This window comes from Bos grunniens, chromosome 23 (assembly GCF_055505025.1).
Source record: "Bos grunniens cultivar Pamir isolate PY7600 chromosome 23, Bosgru_T2T1.0, whole genome shotgun sequence".
Lineage (NCBI taxonomy): Eukaryota > Metazoa > Chordata > Mammalia > Artiodactyla > Bovidae > Bos > Bos grunniens.
In genome coordinates, this window is record NC_141187.1 from 8,894,821 (window position 1) to 8,913,545 (window position 18,725).

At 56.7% G+C, this 18,725-nt stretch overlaps 3 protein-coding genes across 44 annotated transcripts in view; 2 read left to right on the top strand and 1 right to left on the bottom strand.

Moving 5' to 3' along the window:
* The first annotated feature begins 17 nt into the window (after positions 1–17).
* On the top strand, positions 18–5,447 carry PHF1 (PHD finger protein 1). 9 transcript variants are annotated; one of them, XM_086371182.1, is made up of 16 exons: positions 18–219; positions 956–1,131; positions 1,215–1,296; positions 1,395–1,490; positions 1,992–2,135; positions 2,266–2,366; positions 2,461–2,609; positions 2,772–2,867; positions 3,046–3,114; positions 3,270–3,393; positions 3,500–3,567; positions 3,727–3,831; positions 3,940–4,129; positions 4,212–4,306; positions 4,577–4,657; positions 4,812–5,447. In XM_086371182.1, exons 7-16 carry the CDS (start codon positions 2,500–2,502, stop codon positions 5,098–5,100), a joined length of 1,227 nt encoding a protein of 408 aa, XP_086227308.1. In that variant the 5' UTR covers positions 18–219; positions 956–1,131; positions 1,215–1,296; positions 1,395–1,490; positions 1,992–2,135; positions 2,266–2,366; positions 2,461–2,499; the 3' UTR covers positions 5,101–5,447. The 9 variants fall into 9 exon arrangements, 7 of the variants coding, with proteins under 7 accessions (XP_086227308.1, XP_086227309.1, XP_086227306.1 ...); XM_086371183.1 differs by having other exon boundaries at positions 4,580–4,657; XR_015152988.1 differs by lacking the exon at positions 1,992–2,135 and having other exon boundaries at positions 3,951–4,129.
* Positions 5,448–5,552: 105 nt separating this feature from the next.
* CUTA (cutA divalent cation tolerance homolog) lies at positions 5,553–7,593 on the bottom strand. Of its 12 annotated transcripts, none has more exons than XR_015152992.1 (7): positions 7,036–7,507; positions 6,903–6,954; positions 6,407–6,644; positions 6,225–6,284; positions 6,069–6,114; positions 5,891–5,940; positions 5,553–5,774 (listed from the first exon to the last, which is right to left on the bottom strand). XR_015152992.1 is itself a non-coding variant. In XM_086371186.1 (7 exons), exons 1-7 carry the CDS (start codon positions 7,230–7,232, stop codon positions 5,648–5,650), a joined length of 741 nt encoding a protein of 246 aa, XP_086227312.1. In that variant the 5' UTR covers positions 7,233–7,507; the 3' UTR covers positions 5,553–5,647. The 12 variants fall into 12 exon arrangements, 7 of the variants coding, with proteins under 7 accessions (XP_086227312.1, XP_086227313.1, XP_086227317.1 ...); XR_015152993.1 differs by having other exon boundaries at positions 5,867–5,940; XM_086371186.1 differs by having other exon boundaries at positions 6,436–6,644.
* A 1,471-nt stretch (positions 7,594–9,064) lies between these two features.
* SYNGAP1 (synaptic Ras GTPase activating protein 1) overlaps positions 9,065–18,725 on the top strand; it is a 30,089-nt gene continuing 20,428 nt past the window's right edge. For 15 of the 23 annotated variants that reach the window (XR_015152978.1, XR_015152977.1, XR_015152979.1 and 12 more), the window contains exons 1-2: positions 13,997–14,570; positions 14,702–14,807. Coding sequence is in view for 11 of the 23 variants with exons in the window: in XM_086371146.1 (XP_086227272.1) it covers positions 14,184–14,570; positions 14,702–14,807 (493 nt within the window). In the remaining 12 variants the exon portion in view is untranslated. Of the gene's footprint in view, positions 9,334–11,199; positions 11,272–12,479; positions 12,602–13,996; positions 14,571–14,701; positions 14,808–14,923; positions 14,989–16,854; positions 17,005–17,085; positions 17,175–18,725 lie in introns of those variants that run through there. The other 8 variants (XM_086371152.1, XM_086371153.1, XM_086371157.1 and 5 more) reach the window with 6 other exon arrangements.

Here is an 18,725-nt window from a genome sequence, read left to right on the forward strand (position 1 = left end):
CCCTCCTTCCCCCCGCCGCCTCCTCCTGCCGCTGCCGCTGCTTTGGCTGCTGCGTCATACGCCCCAGAGCCGCCGGGACGGAGGGGCTGGGCCTGGGGACCCCCCGGTCTCTGCCTGCACGCCCCCCCGACGCCCAGCCGTGCCCTCCCCGCGCGGGGGTTTCACCTCAGTCTCCCACGTTTGCCTCTGCCCGGCTCCCAGCGGCCCCAGCTGTCACTGGTAAGGAGGCGGCGGGAGGCGCCCGTGGGGGGGCAGGGAGCCGGGGGTCGGCGCGCAGGGCGCGGGCGGGAGAGCCGCGCCGCCCAGGCGGCGGGTCGGGCTGGGCCGACTCAAGTCCCCTCTCGGACTCGCGGTCCTGGGGAGAAGAGACCCGGACTGGGACACGCCCCCCTCCCGGGGCACTCAGGGAAGTTATCTAACCCGGGGGCAGGGAGCCCCGAATTTGAGGGTGACCTGACATAACCTAGCACCAAGATGATTGTTCTGAATGAGACACGGGGGCCCAGGAGGCAACCTTTTCCACTCGAAAACATCTCCAGAAAAAGCTCCCGAAACACATCTCTGGGAAACAGCACCCCAATTGTAATCCCTCTGTAAACAGCGGTAGAAGGTGACAGCAGAAACTGAGTGGCAATCTTTGCCTCTGCAACCATCGTTTCTGCTAAAATCTCAAGGCCGGGATACAACGTCCCAGGGGAGCTCTGGCAGCTGGGAAACTAGAGAACTAGGTTGGTGGGGTGGGGGGACGGTGGGGAGAAAAGAACCAGTGGTGACTGTTGGGAGAGCTGGAGTCAGGAAGGCCGGAAGGGGTGCCCAGGGGTTTCCTACCCAGGTGTCTCAGGGAAATGGAGGTTGGGCACACCTGCTCAAGTCTTTGACAGAAAAACAGGCAAAGAAAATGGGGGCTGGTTTCTCAATATTCGTAACTTTCTCCTACCGTCTCACCTCTAACTAGGCCCCCCCCAGGATGCAATGGCACAGCCCCCCCGGCTGAGCCGCTCTGGTGCCCCCCCACTTTGGGACCCAGCTTCCCCTGCTCCCACCTCAGGCCCCCGGCCTCGACTTTGGGAGGGTCAAGATGTGCTGGCCAGATGGACAGATGGGCTGCTATACTTGGGGACCATCAAAAAGGTAAGACCTCTGACCTGTCACATTTTCTCATTCCCCTTATCTAGTCTGATTTCTGTTCCATCTTCTGTGCTCACCCATTCCAGGTGGACAGTGCTCGGGAGGTGTGTCTGGTTCAGTTTGAAGATGATTCCCAGTTTCTGGTTCTATGGAAAGACATTAGCCCTGGTGAGAAGCCTGAGATTGGATCCAGTGGAAAACAAGCCTGGCATGGGGGACAGAAAGGGGCTGGAGGCCAGGCCCTCTGACACTCTGTTCTCTCACAGCGGCGCTCCCTGGGGAGGAACTCCTCTGCTGTGTATGTCGCTCTGAGACTGTGGTCCCTGGGAACCGGCTGGTCAGCTGTGAGAAGTGTCGCCATGGTGGGTGAGAGGGCAGGACACCTGAATGGCCTAGCTTGCCCTAGGTCTGCCAGGGTGCCTCTGACCCTTCCCTCCAGCACTGGTCCTGATACTGTCTGTCCTGGTCTGAGTCCCCAAGCTACTGCTCTGGCCAGTCTCCACAAGCCTGTAACCTCACTCCCTTCCAGCACAGGGAGAGGCGGCCTTGGGATAGGATGTATGAGCTCTGCGGGCAGAGGGTGTGAATGAGCAAAAGTCTCTCAGTTGTGTCTGACTCTTTGTGACCTCATGAACCGTACAGTCCATGGAATTCTCCAGGCCAGGATACTAGAATGGGTACTCTTTCCCTTTTCCAGGGAATCTTCCCCACCCAGGGATCAAACCCAGGTTCCCCACATTGCAGGCGGAATCTTTACTAGCTGAGCCACAAGGGAAGCCCACGAATACTGGAGTGGGTAGCCTATCCCTTCTCCAGGGGAACTTCCTGACCCAGGAATCGAACCGGGGTCTCCTGCATTGCAGGTGTTCTTTACCAACTGAGCTATCAAGGAAGCCCCAAATGCAGGCAGAGGGTAGTTCCAGTACGGCTTTTTCTAACCATTTGACCTTGGGCAAGTCCCTAAACTTCTAAGAATCACAGCTGCCTCACCTGCTTTTAAAATAAAGGTAATACGCCCACCCAGCAGGACCATGGTCAAGAACAAAATGAGATGGGGTAAGACTTTTGTCCCAATATGTAGCGCACACAGGTATGCAATGCAATAAGTGGTCTACTGTCAATATTCTCATTATTTAGCTTATCACCAGGACTGCCACGTTCCAAGGGCCCCAGCCCCTGGAGAGGGAGAGGGCGCATCCTGGGTCTGCCGCCAGTGCGTTTTTGCCATCGCCACCAAGGTAAGGGCCCCTTCCTGTGGGACCTCCCACCCCCAGCCTCTCCTGAACCCTTCCTTCCCCCACCTCTGAGGCCACCTGTCTGTTCCACCTGCAGAGGGGGGGTGCGCTGAAGAAGGGCCCCTATGCCCGGGCCATGCTGGGCATGAAGCTCTCCCTGCCGTATGGACTGAAGGGGTTGGACTGGGACGCTGGGCATCTGAGCAACCGGCAGCAGAGCTACTGTTACTGTGGTGGCCCTGGGGAGTGAGTAGTGAGGGGCGGGGGTTAGGGAACAAGTGATGGGGGTGGGAACAAAGGAGAATTGGCAGGGTGGCGGGAGTGCTGAAGGGGCGGGAGAGTGGTGAGCAGGGTTTGGGGCAGTTAAGGAGGGCGTGTCTGGGGGTCACTGGTCCCGTTTCCCTTCAGGTGGAACCTGAAGATGCTGCAGTGCCGGAGCTGCCTGCAGTGGTTCCATGAGGCCTGCACCCAGTGTCTGAGCAAGCCCCTCCTTTACGGGGACAGGTGAGCCTGGGCAGACCCTCCAGGAGCTCTGCCCCCCATCCCAGACCAGGTGTCTTCCTGACCTCTGAAGCCTTGCTTACCGGTTAGCTCCATCCTTGCTCGGAACACCCCTCCCTCCCCCGTGGGCAGGTGTAGTTTCCTGTAAAAGGTGTATTCTCTTCCTCTTGTCTATGTCCAGGTTCTATGAGTTTGAGTGCTGTGTGTGTCGGGGGGGCCCTGAGAAGGTCCGGAGGCTACAGCTTCGCTGGTGAGCTGGATATGGGGCACGACCTCAGCATCACTCCTCTTTCCGTACCCCTAGTTTTTCACTTTACAGGCCCCAGCCCCCTACCTGGGGGACACCCCTGCCTGCCCCCTGTCTTGTAATGCTTCCACCACCTTGACAAGTCAGTGTTTCTCCAGGGTGGATGTGGCACATCTTGTCTTGTACCATCTCAGTGTTTGCTGTAAGAAAAAATACTTTGATTTTGACCGTGAGATCCTCCCCTTCACCTCTGAGAATTGGGACAGTTTGCTCCTTGGAGAGGTAAGGGGTGGTGAACCTCTGGGGGTCAGGGTGGGCCAGGGAGATGTGGAAAAATGGGGGAGGGAATCACTGCTCTCCTGACCCCATTTCCTATCCCCTCCCCTAGCTCTCAGAAACCCCCAAGGGAGAACGGTCTTCCAAGCTCCTCTCCGCTCTCAACAGCCACAAGGACCGGTGAGTCGGAGGGAGGCTCAGGAGGAGATGGAGATGTGGAGACGCAGCCTGAGAGGGAGGGGCTGCAGCCCACCTGGAAGATGCCCTCTGAGGACTGACAGCACAGGAGGGTCCCTTTTCTCCAGCACTGACCCTGTATCATTTCTCTCCTCATCCCAGTTTCATTTCAGGGAGGGAGATTAAGAAGAGGAAATGCTTGTTTGGTCTCCATGCTCGGATCCCTCCCCCTGTGGAGCCCCCTCCTGGAGACGGAGCCCCCACCAGGTCACTGGTCCAGGGGGCATGGGGAAGTTCTCAGGGTGCATGTATGGAGACAGGGAGGTCTCTGGGGTGTCCGGGAGGGGGCTGGGGGGATAAGGAGGCCTCTTACAGCTTCCCTTCAGGGCAGGGCCCTGGGGGAGGGGTCTCACGTCCCCTGGGGAAGCGCCGGAGGCCGGAGCCAGAGCCCCTGAGGAGGAGGCAGAAGGGGAAAATGGAGGAGCTGGGGCCACCCTCAGCAGTGCGCAACCAGCCCGAGCCCCAGGAGCAGAGGGAGCGGGCTCGTCTGCAAAGGGCACTGCAGGTACAGGGGCAGGGGCACCCGTGGGCAGATGGTGGTGTGGGAAGGAATCAAGGATGATCTCTCAGTCCTTTGCTCCTTCTAGGCCTCAGTGTCTCCACCACCCTCCAGCCCTAACCAGAGTTACCAGGGCAGCAGCGGCTACAACTTCCGGCCCACAGATGCCCGCTGCCTGCCCAGGTCAGTGCGCCTCCTCCCTCCAACCAGACACACTCCCTTGGAACCTCTCTTCCAGTTGCCTACAAGCTTCTGGATTTCCTCACCCAATATTCTTTTCCCTCTCCCCTTTGGCTGCCCACTTCTTTACCTAGAGACTTCGAGAACCAGTGTCTGCTCCCCAGTATTCTAGAGCCGGGTTCCCTGAGGATAGTGTTTGCGCTCTGCCCTTCCCAGGGGGAGAGGGTCCTATTCCCCTGCTTTGGGTCCTGACTTTCTTCCTTCCCAACCCAGCAGTCCCATCCGGATGTTCGCTTCCTTCCACCCCTCTGCCAGCACCGCAGGGACCTCTGGGGATGGTGAACCCCCAGACAGGTGAGATTTTACTCCTTTACCTGTGATACTTCTGTACTCTTAACTTCCTTGGTCTCTTAAACATTTTTGTTGTTGTTCCTCTGATCCCCACACGGCCTCCGTTTCTGGTCAGTCTTTATCTCCATCTGGACTGACAGTTGCTTTCTTTACCTAGGTCACCCCTGGAACTTCACATTGGTTTCCCCACAGACCTCCCTAAAAGTGCCCCCCACTCGATGACTGCCTCATCTTCCTCAGTCCCAGCCCCCTCCCCAGGTGTTCCCAGACGCTCAGCACCCCCTTCTCCCCTGTGCCGTAGTTTGTCTCCTGGGGCTGGGGGTGGAGTCCGAGGTGGGGTCGGCTACCTGTCCCGTGGGGATCCTGTCCGGGTCCTTGCTCGGAGAGTGCGGCCTGATGGCTCTGTGCAGTACCTGGTTGAGTGGGGAGGTGGGGGCATCTTCTGAACAGCCTGCCTCTGCCCAACTGCCCATTGACACACACCGGCACTTTCATACCCTGACCTCTGACCTCACCTACAGCTGGGATGTACCTGGGGCACTAGGAGGGGTATGTCCCCCTACTGTCCAGGCTGGAATCCAGGTTGGGGGTTGGGGAAGAGGCTCACTCTCCTCTACTCCCTTCACGGTTCCTGACCCTTCCCCTCAACCATTCCCTCATTTCCTTTGATGTTATTTTGTTACAGCTTTTTAAATATTTTTTAAAATTATTTAACCCCTGGGGACGGAGACTGAGGAGGGGAGGAGAACAGATCCTGGGCTCTGTATCATTGAAATAAAGATAAATAAACAAACTAAGCAGCCCTGAGTCATTCCAAAAAACGAGAAGAAAGGGACTAGAAGCACTTCTGATCTTCCCAACCAAATTCACTTTTTGACAAAGAAAAAAGAAAATGGAAGAGAGAACTAAAAATGGGATTTATTAAGAGTCCAGTCATCACAAGGTAGGAGTGTTGATATTTATGAGGGAAACCATGGCAAGAACAAAGGTTCATCACAGCGGGGCTGTACTGGAGTCAGGAACCGACTCTGTAACCTGGCGCACCCACTGCAGGTACGGGAAGTTCCCCTGCTCCACAGGCAATGCAATCACCTCAGCCACTTCATAAGGGTGCACAGACCTGTGGAAACGATAGGGGATCAAAGACTTACCCAAAGGAGTCCATCCCCTCAGACTGCCCAGGAAAGCTCACCCCACAGTTTACACCCTCACCTCTACCCACGTCAGAGTTCTCACCGAACAAAATCCGTCAGAGCTGGAACCAAGGAACTTTGGGTTTTGATCATCTGAGGGGTGAAGATAAACATGGCTGAATCAGGGGGTGAACTTGATTCCAGGATCTGGGATGAGGGATAAGGGGTCAAAGTAAATGGTCAGGGAATTAAGTTTTTGTCAGGTAGGAAACATTTCTCACCATCAGCACTTCACTGTCCTCTTCAATCTTTCCTTTCCACTCATAGCTGAAAAGGTCAGGGAGAGAGTGTTGTGGGAGCAAAGATTTCCCTCAAGGTAAAAGACTACCAGTCAGCCCTTTGAGTTAGGTTAACCCTCCAACCCCTAATTGACTCACATGGATGTAATCTGAGGGACAAGGTTGACGCAGGCTGCTAGGCGCTTCTCCACCACAGCCCTGAAGGTGAAGAGAGAGCACCGTTTAAAGGCCCCATGACCCGATTTTTGCACTGGCAAAAATTCCCAGAGACAGGCGGGAAGCAGCGGGAGGCGCTCCCCCAACTCTCCCTTCATAAGCACCTTTCCTCGCTTCACACTGAAGTCCCCACCTGGCGATCTCCTTGGCGACCTTCTCGTTGGGGCAGGTGACAAAGGCCGCAGAGACCGAGCCGGGGACATAGGCGGAGCCCGAGGCCGACGAGGGCTGGGCCGGGGGACTTCCTGAAGCCATGGACAGCAGGGCTCGGGGTAGCAACAGAAGGCGAGAGGCTGCAGGCAGCAGTGTCGGCATCCAAAACAGCGACAGGAGCAGAGCGGCCTAAGGGCAGGGGGTGGATTCGGGGTCGTATAAACACCCCAGCAAAACTGCACCCCGGAACACTTCGCTTGCATAAACACTCAGGCCCTCCCTCTTCTGCATCCCGAAGGAAAATATTCCTGAAACCAAGAGAAGCTTGGAAAATTTAAGGCAAAATACTCAGTTTTCACTCTCTCCTCGGAGGCCAACATCTGGGTTTTGGGGTACGGGTCATGGGCAAAGCTTCGAGGACCGGAAGGGGCGGGGCCGGTCACTCACCCCTCCGCCGAGCAGGAATGTGGGAGCCCGCCCCCGCCTCATGCAGCCTATGCTGGGAGGAGGGTTGAATATCAGAGACCACACGTTACGCGGAGAAAGAACCCCAAAGCCAGGAAGAGCGGCCTCTTCTTACCTGGGCAGCAGCCACGTGATAAGAAAACAGCGCAGACCACGTGACAGTAGAAGCCGGACAACCCTAACCTCCAAAGCCAGCCAATCCTTGCTCCCACGTGGCCCGGTTTGTCCCGCCTCCGGGGGCGGGAGTGGCGAAGAAGGATCCAACCAATCAACACCTGGATCTGCAGACGTGCACGGAAATGGAGCGCCCATTTCCGTGTAAACCGGAAACGGCCAATTGCAGGCTGAGGCGAGCCGCAGCGGCGTTCCACTGTCACGTGAGGGGGCGGGTCGCCTCAGGCAGCGGTACCTCAATGAACTACGCGAAGAGACCAATCGCGGGGCAGCCCCGCAGGCCACATGATGAGAGCCCTAGCGCTGGGAAAGGGGGGCTGGAGACCCCGCAGAATCTATGCGTCAGGTTGTGGAGTCGGGGCTCATCCTTAAACCCCGGAATGTGCCTAGTAACAGCCCTGTTCCTGAGGCCTTAAGGAATGCCAGGGTCTTAGGAGATTGAACCTCAGGGCCGGGGTGGGGGGTGGGGGGGTGGTGAAGAGAGCGCCCCCTGCCATTTTGGTTAGGACTGACAGATTCTTGAGTTGGGGAATGCACAAGTATAATCTGAGAAACCATCTGTCTCTGGTTATAGGAGGAAGTGATTAGGCAGGCAGGGCATGGCAAGACCACGGCTAGGTGGAAAGATGCATTTTAAAAGAACGGAGTAGGACCCTGTAAGTGGGATAGACAGTGATTAAAATGGGGCGCCTCAGCCTTAACTGAAGCCCCAAAACTGCAGGCAGACTTGTGAATCGATAGAGGGGGTGGGGGACAGGAGGGTTGCAGGTTGGGGGTATGAAGAAGACACCAGGAAGTAGTGATGGTCCTTTTATCCCTTACCCCTTCCTATTTCACTCTCTGGGTCTGGTCTACCTCTCAGCCTTGGGTCTCCTTCCCTTAACCCATCCCCCTAGGAGCCAGGACCTGCCCTACATAACCTCCCTGGGGCCCAAGCACATCCTGTGACCCAAAAATGGAGGGGCCAATGAGAGGAGAAATAGGTGAGAGGAGGCAGGGAGAAAAAGGCTCTGCCACTTTCCCTACCTAGTATTCCCCCTCCTTCCTGGGTCTGGGGTCTCTGGTCTGCTGGATGGGTATAACTGGGCATTTCCCAGGCTGAGTTCTCTCATACCTACCACTCTGGGTTGGAGGTCTCCCTGAGATCTCTGTCTCTGGAGTTTGTCTCTGAGGGATCTCTATGGGGTCTTTTAGTATCCGTATCTTTTATGGGACTGAATGTCCTTGTTTTTTGTTTGCGGGGGGAGGTTTCTGGGTCTGCAATCACCCTCTCTCTGAAGTATTAAAATTTCTTTTTTATGTGTTTGGGGTCTCTGAGTTCATCTCTGGGCTAGCAGAGTGTCTCTTTTGCCCCCCACCCCGCCAACCAAGGTCTGGAGTTTCTGTGTCTTTGAGTTATCAGCCTCTGAGTCTGCAGTTTCTTTTCTCTGAGATCTAAGTCTGGGGTCTCTGATATCTCTCAGTGGGTCTGAGTTCTCAAAGACCTAATTTCAGGTCTGGATTCTTTCTGAATCTGGTCTCATCTTTTCCTTTGAGTCTAGGTCTTAGATCTCAGTCCCTGAAATCACTGTTTAAGTCTGGTGTCTTAAGATTTCTGTAGCTATGAAGAAGCTTTTTGAGACTGAATGCTCAGATTTTGACCTTTGACCCATCTGGGGGGGTGGTCTGGGGTCTGTTTTCTGAGATTGGGGCCTCTTTTCCTCTAGGCTTAGGGTTTGTGCCTCAGATTATCCCCTGCGCCACCCCCCCACCCCCAGGTGGCAAGGTATCTTTGTGGGTCTGGAGCCTCCCCATATCAGGGTCTGGGGTCTGCATCTTTAGAACCGTTCTCTTTCTGTCGGGAGAGTTTTTGAGTCGGGGTCTCTCCCTCCTTGGCTCTCACTGAGTAGGGGTGGGGGCTGCAGGGACTCTCTCTCCTCCTCCTCCTGCTCTCCTCTCGCTCGCTCCCCCGCCCCCCTCTCTCTCTCTCTCTCTCTCTCCCGGCTGCCGCTGCTGCCGTTGGCTCCTCTTCTCCTCCTCCTCCTCTCTCTCCACCTCTCTGCCTCTCTCCGCTCCTCTCTCCTCCTCTCTCCTCCTCCTCCTCCACCTCCTCCTCCTTCTCCCCCTCTCTCTCCCCCTCTTTCTCTCTTCTCTTTCTCCCCCGGCCCCCCCGCCCCCTCCCCCCCAGGCCTGATGAGCAGGTCTCGCGCCTCCATCCATCGGGGGAGCATCCCCGCGATGTCCTATGCCCCCTTCAGAGGTACGGTGGTGAGGGGAGGGGGAGGACCAGTTGGGGGGGAGAAGGGGGGAGGGGCGGGGGGGGGGCTGGGCAGAACTGGGGCCAGGGAGGGGAGCAGCTGAAATGGAAGGAGAGAGGAGGACTCGGAAGGCAGGGATGGGAGCAATGGGGAAGGAGGGATTGGAGGATAGGGGTAAATAGGGACCGGAGGGGCCAAGAAACAGGCCTTGAAGGGGGCTGAGGGGGAAACGATGAAGGGAAAAGAGATCGCCAGAGAAGGTGGGAAGATAGAAGGGTAGGGTTGGGGGAAGAGCTGCAGAAATAATTTGGAGGTGGGAGCTGAGAGATGAGGAAAATATCAAGGAAATAGAATGACAGAGTCTTAGGAGAGGGACTAGGAGGGGAAAATGAAGAAAATTAAAACATAGGGGTGAAAATAGCAGCCAAGAAGATGAGGGCTAGGATCTGGTGGGGTCTCAGAGTATGGTAGGGGGTAGAAAAAGACAGGAGATGGAGGGAGAAGAGAGGGGGCCAGATGGAGAGAGAGGGAGGCAGTAGGGGGGGTGGCGGGGAATGGAGGGTCCAGATGGAGGGAAGAGAGGAGAGAGAATGGGGAATGGGTTTGGGGGAGGAGAGACCAGGGCAGGGGGAGGGCCAAATTAGGTATGTGTTTATTGGTGGGGAGGGGGGCAATACAAGTAAAACTGAGTGCTGGTAGTAGGGGCAGATTAAGACCCGGCCCCAGACTCAGGCCCTCATTAAGGCCCTTGAGCATTGAAACATAATCCCTGGGGGCTTATCCACTTCCTTCACTTCACCACTTTCACCCCTCCCCCACCTCCAGTCCTTATTTCCATTCCCCCTCCCTCTGGTGTCCACCACCTATATCTTTCCCCACATATGGTGTCCGTTCCTTATATGAGTCCCCCTTCTGTCCTTCCCCTGTATCAGTCCCTGCTCTGGTGCCCCTTCTCTCTCTCCCTCTCTTCCGCCTGGTAGTCCTTTATATCTCTACCACCTCTCCACCCCCTCCTTCTTGGCCCCCTCGTCTTAATGTCCCTATTATGTCCCCCTCACTTCCTTTGGGCCCTTCTGGTGTATTCCCTTGTCCCTAAAGATTTACCATCATCTCTGACTCTTACTCCCTTAGATCCATTCTTGTTATTTCTTCTCCACCCCATCCCTTCTTCCCCACCCCATTCCCTATCTTATCACAAGTCTGTGCCTACTTACTTTCCCCTAAGACCCCATCTCTTATCACCCATTCCTCTTCTCTCGTCTCCTCTCCTTCCTGGGCTGTTGGAGATTTGGGGAGCAAAGACACCAGTTTTGACAGTTGGAACAGGACCTACAAGAGATCCCCATCTGAGCCCCATGGAAGTGTTCATCCTAGCAAACCTTTCCCCTTTCTTAACTGCGTCCTTCTGTCTCTTGCATCTGCCTCCCAGAATCATCCTGCGTCCAGGCAGTGTTTGTGTATGTGTGTATTCCAGAGTTGCTCCTAAGTGAAGTTCCCCGTGTCCTTCCCCACTCCCAGGAGGAGGGTGTCCCCTGAAGTCTAACTGTCCTCCCTGTGGCTGCTGTCTGACCCAGTCCCTCCTATAATGATGATGTGAATCAACAGATGTCCCCTCTGGGAGTCCTCGGGGTCTGACTGCAGTGGGCATGTTTCCTGCAGTATCTGCAGTCTCAGAGTCTCAGAGTTTTGGTGATCTCTTTATCTAAAGGGTATGTCTCTGAGGTGGCACTGACAGAGTTTCAAGAGGATTGGGGTTTTTACATACCTGTGTTCAGGGAGTTCACCTCTGTCTCTGACCTGCAGATTGGGTAAATTTGAACCATGTTTACAGACAGGGGCTAGATTTTTTAACACTCTGCTACTCATAGCTTTTAGTTGGAATGAAGTTCACTGGCCAGTTCTTTTCCTGCAATATTCCCATGATTAATTATCCTGGAAAGGTAAGGGGATTTGATCTTTTTGCCTCTAAACTCTCTGTCACCCTCATTCCTTAAGCTTCTTTTCTATCACGCTGATGTCATCAATTTGATCTCTCTGACTTCTAGAGGGCCTGCCCACTATGCCGCTGTGATGGTGTGTAGCACTGGGGTTTAAAGGAGAGGCACTTTGCACACACAGGGGTGTGGAAGAACAGCAGAATCAGGGGAGGGGCGACCCTTAGTCTACTACTTGTGGAAGTTTTGTCCCCATCCCCAGCCTCTATGTCACAGGCCTGGGTCTTTCATTCTTCCCTCCCCTCTTCCTTCCTCAGGCTTCTCACGGTGCCTTGGGGAGGTTCCTACTTGAGGAGTTGGCTTCCATCCTGTCCATGGAGACTGGGGAGGTGGGATAGGGGACAGTATTGAATCTTTGACCTCTGGGCATGGAGTAGGGGAAGAGATCAACTCAGTATTCATGCAAACAAGGGCATATTTCCTGCCTCCTCAGTCCCCAACCCTTCCACAGCCAGATACCAACAAGACCCATCCTTCCTCTCCTACCAGCAGAAGCAGCTCTTTCCCTGAAGGATAAAGCAGAGTTGGGCTGGGGAGGAGGGAGTGAAGGAAAGCAGAGAGGCAGGAGAGGAGGCCCTCTCAGGATTCTGACCCTGGGAATAAGTCAGTTCCTCACTCCCTTTCTTTTCTAGACATTTAGCTTTTAGTCTCACGACCCAAATGTTCCTACATCCCCATCCTTCTTCCCACAGCTCTGTAGGCTTCCTTACTCTCTTGCAGATGGGTGGGGCCACCTTCCAAATCCTTGTCTCCTGCAGCTATCTGGTTGCCCTTCCTCTTCCCAGACACTTGCCACCGACCTTCTTGTATTTTTCTTCCGCCAGTTTTGCTGGACCCTCAGCCTTTTGAGTTTTCAGAAGTGGGTGGAGAGCTCCTCCCCCTTTCTCTGCCTCCAAACTCATACTCTGTCAGGATATCATTCCCCTTTGAACCACTCCTCTGTATTTTCTTCTGCCAAGTCTACTGAGCCCCTCAGCTCCCACCGCCCCAGCCAGAGAAGCTTATCTTCTGTTCCTCTATAGTTTTCAGGGGCCTCACCCCCTTCTATGATCTCCTTAAGGTGGGTGGGGGCCCCTTGTTCCCCTTTATGGACTCTTCTGTCCCCTGAACGCATAGAGCTTCCCTTACGGTTTCTGTGTATCTCTGCCCCCTAGATGTACGGGGACCCCCTATGCACCGAACCCAATACGTTCACTCCCCGTATGATCGTCCTGGTTGGAACCCTCGGTTCTGCATCATCTCGGGGAACCAGCTTCTCATGCTGGATGAGGACGAGGTGAGCAGGGTGGGAAGGCTGGGAAGAGACCTCTGGGTCGCATGGGAAAATGTGAGAGAAGGATGGGAGAATCCTCATTTGCAAAGGGACGTGAGACACAGAGATGGCAAAGGGAAAGATACTGGCAAGTGGTGGGAGGAGGGTGGCCTTGAGACTTGGTTGAGACGTCAGAAGGGGCAGGGGTTCTTTCCCTTGGCCAGGGGGGTCTTTGAGGGCCATGTGCAGTGATGGGGAGGAGCTATGGTTCTAAAGATTTGGGGGTGCCTTCTGTTTTCACCCTGCTCCTATTGTGGGATAGGTTAGGCTAAGAAATGGAAACAAAAGGGCTTGGAGGAGGGTGAAGACACGGATCACTTTGGAGGGAACAGCTCCCTCTCCTCTCTCCATACTGAGCAAGCCTCATCACTGACCACTCCCCATCCTTTCCCTGGCATGGGGCAGAGTCCATGGACTCAGAGTGGGGTCTCTGAGGGAACTGGGAAGGGGCTGCAGGGTACAAGGAGAGATGATGGAGAGCAGTAGGTCTGGGCCTCGATGGTGGTGAAGACAGGGAAGCCTGAGATCAGGGTTTAGAGAGATGCTGAGAGGGCTTTCGCCAGGGACACGGGGAAGGAATATGAGGGAAGAGATACCTGGGGGGTGAGGGGAACTGGGAATATGGGAAGTTGTCTAAAGGAGTCAGAGTGGGATAGAGGCAAGGACCAGCCAAATTGGAAGATGTGAAATGAACAGAGCATCCTTGGAGGTGGCAGCCATGCAGTATGATTAGAGATCCAGGGGAGTGTGGGTTCTGGTTTTGGAGTCAGGTCAGCAGTAGAGCATCCATCGGAGGAAACAGAAGATGTGACTCTGAAGAATGGATCCCCAGAGGTGTGATTCAGGCGGTGGGGGTGACTTAGGTAAGCTTTAGAGAGTGATAGGATAACCTGCAAGACCAGAGAGGTGGTGAGAGATATGTCCCAAAAGCTGTCGGGAAGGGTGTAGTGAGGCAGGGTTAGAACTGGAGTTGAGGTTAACCAGAGTTTCGAGGAATCTGGGGGGCAAGTGAGTGTGGAGAGAGGCCTGCGTAGAGAGCTTCCCAGGCACAGAGTCAAGTTGAAGCCTCATCCAGGGAGGACATGGTGACTCAAGGGAAGGGTGCTTTGGGGAGTCCAAGTGTTAGGCACTGGGGGCCAATTTGAATGGTCACTAGTCGTGGCCAAGCGTTTGGGGTCTGTAGGATGAATGGGGGAAACTGGAGACTGTGAGAATGAAGAGGTTGGACAGTGGGTGGGAGAATGAAGGAATGAGAGAGATGGGGACAGACAGGTCCAGAGGACTGGTGGCTAGAAACTGAGGTAGGAAGGGTGTGGAGGGGGGCCTGGAATGGCAGTGTGCAGGGCCACAGGGAACTGGAATTGGCTGGGTTGTGGAGCCCAGGCTGGGACTAGTGGGGTGGGTGGTTCTTGAAGGGGTGGAGATTGGTGGGGTGGAGAGGGGAAGGTTAGGAAGGAGGTGGCCAGGGAGACTTGGGGATGAGGCTTAGGGAGAGGTAATGGCTAAAGCGAGGTGAGCTAGGCTGAAGGGGTGGCCATGGAAGGCGATGAAAGGTGGGGGGGAGGTGACCAGGCCCTCAAGGGGGTGGGGAGATTGGGTCCCATTCTGGCCGCAAGCCTGGCCGTGGGAGGGAGACAAGCTGTGGATCCTGATTATAAATGCAGCTTCTGCTACCCCCATGACAGCCACGGAGGGAGGGAAGGGGGTGAGGGCGGTGGGAGGTTGGGAGGAGAACAGGGAGAATGGAGGAACTGAAGGTCAAGGGGAAAGTGGATTTGGGGAGCAGCAAAGACCAGAGTGGTTGCGGGGATTCCCTGGAGGGTGTTTCAAAAGACATGGTGGAAGAAAAGAGGAGGGTGGGACGGGAGGGGATAAGCAGACTCGGAGAGAGAAAGCAATGAGAAATCCACTCACCCCGAGACACCTAAAAAGAGTACGGAGGGGCGGGGGCAGGTGGTCAGACTGGTGGGAAGGGAGGCTCAGCCTCCTCTGGTGGGGAAGAGAAAGAAGAGGGACGGCCTGGGCCCGCGAGGTCTGACGCCCCCCCTCCACCGCATCCCCTAGATACACCCCCTTCTGATCCGGGACCGGAGGAGCGAGTCCAGTCGCAACAAACTGCTGAGACGCACGGTCTCCGTGCCGGTGGAGGGGCGGCCCCACGGCGAGCATGGTACGGCGGCCGAGCAGGCTCTCGTACCCCGAACAGGCGCGGGGAGGGGGCTGCGGGGGCCTGGGTGCAGGGGAGGGGGCGTCCGGGGCCGGGAGGGGGCGGAGACGAAGTCTCGCACCGTGTGGGAGCCCGAGCAGAGCCGGCGCCCTCGTCTGGGGTCTGAGCGGGACGCAGGCTGTGGGTGAGAGGCCTCAGCGGTCCTCGCTGTTTCGCTCTCTTTTTCCTCTCCAGCAGCGAAGTTTGACTGTTTCCCCGGTGCTTGTAAAAATAGTCTGCTTAGATCTTTCGCTTCCTGTCCGAGTGTGGCTGCCCCTGCCCCTCCCTGGCCTGGGTCTGGGATCTTGGAGAGAATGACCTAGTTCCCGCCCTGCCCCCAGACCTCTGCCCCACCCCCCACGCTCCTGATTCTTCTCCCAGACCTTCTGGCCTGGGGACCCTCCCTCTTGCCCCCTTTTCTTTTTCTCATCAGCTGTTTTTATTTTTCTGCAATTCTGTCACCCTCTTCTGCTTTCCTCCCTGATTTCTCTTATTTTCTCTGTCGCTCTTGGGTCGTCTGCCTCTCCCCTGTGTTCTCGGTGGAACTCCGTCAGACCCCCATCTCATCTCCTTTCTGTCTGTCTGTGGAGCTATGTGCTCCGTCTGTCTCTCCAACTCTCCCTCTCTCCATCTGTCTCTTCCCCTCCCTCCCTCTTTCTGCCCCCCCCATCCACCCCCCTCTTTAGTCATTTAAAAAAAGATTTTTGTCTTCCTGAGAAGTTCGCTTAAAAGGTTTCCATGGGAACAGTGAGGGGAGATGAAGGCAGAGAACAGAGATCTGCAGCCAAGGTGCAGAGAGACGCCCTCAGCCCCCAGAAACCCCCTTGTCACTGCCCCCTACCACTGTGTCCCCCTTCCAGGACCAAGGGTCCAGGTCCTTCATCCCCTCAATCCCTGGTGACCCCTTTATTCTACCAGCATCCCCCCTCCCCTCAGGGATCCAGGCTTCCAGTTTCTCTTCCGTAGAGCTAGTGGCCTGTCTCCATCCTTTGGCTCCCTTCAGCCCTCTCTGATAGGCTCAGGCCTTACTGCTCTTGGGGGCCAGTTCTGGGACCCTGGGTGGATCGCTGGCCAGGGGTGTGTGTCATTGTCATGGAAACTTGTGACCATGGGGGCGTGTGGGTAGCACATTTCTGTGAGGCAAAGCCAGGTGGTGCTGCTGGTGGTGGTGGAATGTGTATAGAGAATGTGTGTGATGTCTGTCACATCTGTGTGTGTGTGTGTGAAAGAGAGAGTCAGTCATGTCCATGCCTGGGAAAGGTTTGTGTCCATGTGTGCATACCTGTGTGTCCAGCCCAGAATGGTCACATGCTCATGGAGCATGTTTGTTATATATCTGGTGGTGGGCGTCTCTGCCCACATATTCCCCTTCTATCTTCTTACTGTCACTCCTCAGGGTCTGGGGTCTCTCGTGTGGGTCTCTTGTGTGTTAGGGAGGAGGGCACTCATGTATGTTTGGAACTGGGGATGGTGTGTGGAGGAGTTTGTGTTGGAAGTTCAGTAAGGGCTGGGAGGGGGTCCAGGGATATATATATTTGGGGGGAGTGTTTAGTGAAAGAGTTGCTGGCTGGTGAACGTTTGGGGTTCTCAGGGGGACGTGGAGTGTGTAAAGGGAGTGGAGAATGTGCAAGGAACCTAGAAGTTTTGGGACCCTGGGGGCCTGGGTCCGAGGTCTGTGTAGAGGCTGTGGACTCTCGAGCCCAGGAGAGGTCGCCGGACCTTCAAGGGGCATCGGCATTCAGGGCTCCTCCTCTCCTGGGTGGAGCCGCCGCCCCTCATTCCCTCCGTGGTTTCGATGGGGGGTCCAGCTCAGGAAGGGATGGTGGGAGGCCCGGTTGGTTTTGGGGGTCCCTTTGCCCCCCTCCCGCATCTCTCTCGCTCTGTCTCCGGGCGACGGGGCTCGTGACAGAGGCGGCCACGGCAGCAGCGGTCGCCTAGCAACGGCGGCGGGGCCCGGGCAACGGCGGCAGCGGCGGGAGCGGCGGCGGAGGGAGCCGTTCCCGCGGCCGTCACCGCGCGGCCGTCCCGGCCGTCCCGGGCCCCGCCGCCGCCCCCACCGCGCCGGGTGGCGCGAGCCGGGCCGCGCCGCCCCCTCTCCTGCCGCACCCGCCCCTCCCCCGCCGGGGAGCCCCCCTCCCGACCCTCCGGGGGGCGGTGCGAGGTAAGGGCGGGCCGGGCGGACGAGGAGCGCGTGGGGGGGCGCCGCGCTCGAGGGGGCGCGCGTGTGCGTGGGCGCGGGGCGGGGGTGGGGAGGCCGCGGCGGCGGCGGCGGCGGCGGCGGCTGCTCCCTCCGCATGTTCTCGCTGCATCTGCCGAGTGGGGGGAGTTATGGTAACTGGCGGGGGGCAGCGGAGGCGGGGGGTCGGAAACTGGCCTCGTAGGACCAGTCTCCGGAGCGCGCGGGGGCGGCCGGTGTAGGGTGGTCTTGGAGCCCCTCGGTGGAGGCGGCAGCCCTGGTGTCCGCGTGTGTGTCGGTGTCCAGGCTTGTGTCTCCTGTGTGTTAGTGCCATGTGCACACGGGGCCCATTCCTCGCGTGCACATGTGCAGCCAGCCTTTTGCAACCTGTCCTGCCCTCGGCTTGCTTCCCACCTAAGGCTTTGCTGGCTGCCCCGGCTTGGGGGGCAGCACTTGGCCGTACTGGTCCCTGTCACCTCTGACCCTGAGAATGCATGTCCCTGGCTGGGGCTCGCCTTCTGTCAGTCTCCTGTGTGTGGGGATGTGTGGCTGCATGAGGAGGATTTCTGTGTCCCTGGTGGCAGGTGTGTGTCTTTGCATGTGTGTTCCATCATTGGCCTGGGGATCTGTGTCAGTCCCAGCATGGGTGTCCAGGGTGTGTCTGGATGTGGGTGGTATGCAAGTGGGGGGAGAGAGTAAGTGTGTGTGAGTGTATTCTTTGGAATCCTACCATGTATGAAACACCTTTGGGCTAGCAGGTGTGAGCCCCTGCTCCGTTAGGGAGTGAGGATAGGAAAGCTAGCTGAAAAGGGAAAGAGTGGGGTAAAGACGAAAAGCGGGGAGTTGGGGGAGAGGAGGACTGAGAGAGGCTTGGCGAGGAGAGGGAATGGCTGAAGACGATTTGGGCAGGTGGGACTTGGTGGTGTCAGGTTGAGAAGAGAGGAGAGAGAAGGTGGGGAACTGGCTGGAGCTGGTGGAGAAGGGGCCTGGGAGTGGGGGGGCAGCGCAGGGGCAAGAGAGTCAGGCCTTCCCATGAAGCGATCGCTGAGAGGAGAGTGGCGGCTAGGCCTGGGGCTTGTGTGGGCCTGTAGGATCGGGCTTGGCTGGCTCAGGAGAGGCCATCCTAGAGGCCGGCTCCCAGTGAGGCCTGGCACAGCAGGACCTGCTGGTAGAGGTGTCCGTTCCTCTCCAGCTCTGTTCCTCCACCTGCTTTGGCAGCCTTCCTCCGGGGCTCCCCTTGAGAGCTGCCAGCGGGGTGTGACGGGGAAGAAAGGCCAAAGGGAAGGTTAGCAGTTTGGGCGATTGGAGGATATGGGGAGATTCTGTGGGTGATGGCAAGATTAGAGAGGTTGGAGAGGTGGGAATGCAAGCCCTTGCTGTGTGTGTGAGTGAGTGCAATTGTGTGTGTATACAGGGTGTGTACATGTGTGGGTGTGTGCACAATGCCTGTGTTACGGGTCTGTGTAGGTGGCTGTTATGCGTGTGCATGCGTGTATACATCGTGCAGGGATGGGACACGGAGGCCCAGGATCTCGGTGTGTGCTTTTCAGGTTTGCTCTCTGCGTGGACATGGGCCTGTGGCATGTGTTCTGAACATGTCACTGCATGCAGCACTAAGAACAGGATATCCTGTGTTTCTGGTTTTTTTTCATTGTGGCAGTGAGGGTCTTTGTAAGCATATGCGTATGTGGTCTCTGTGTACGTCT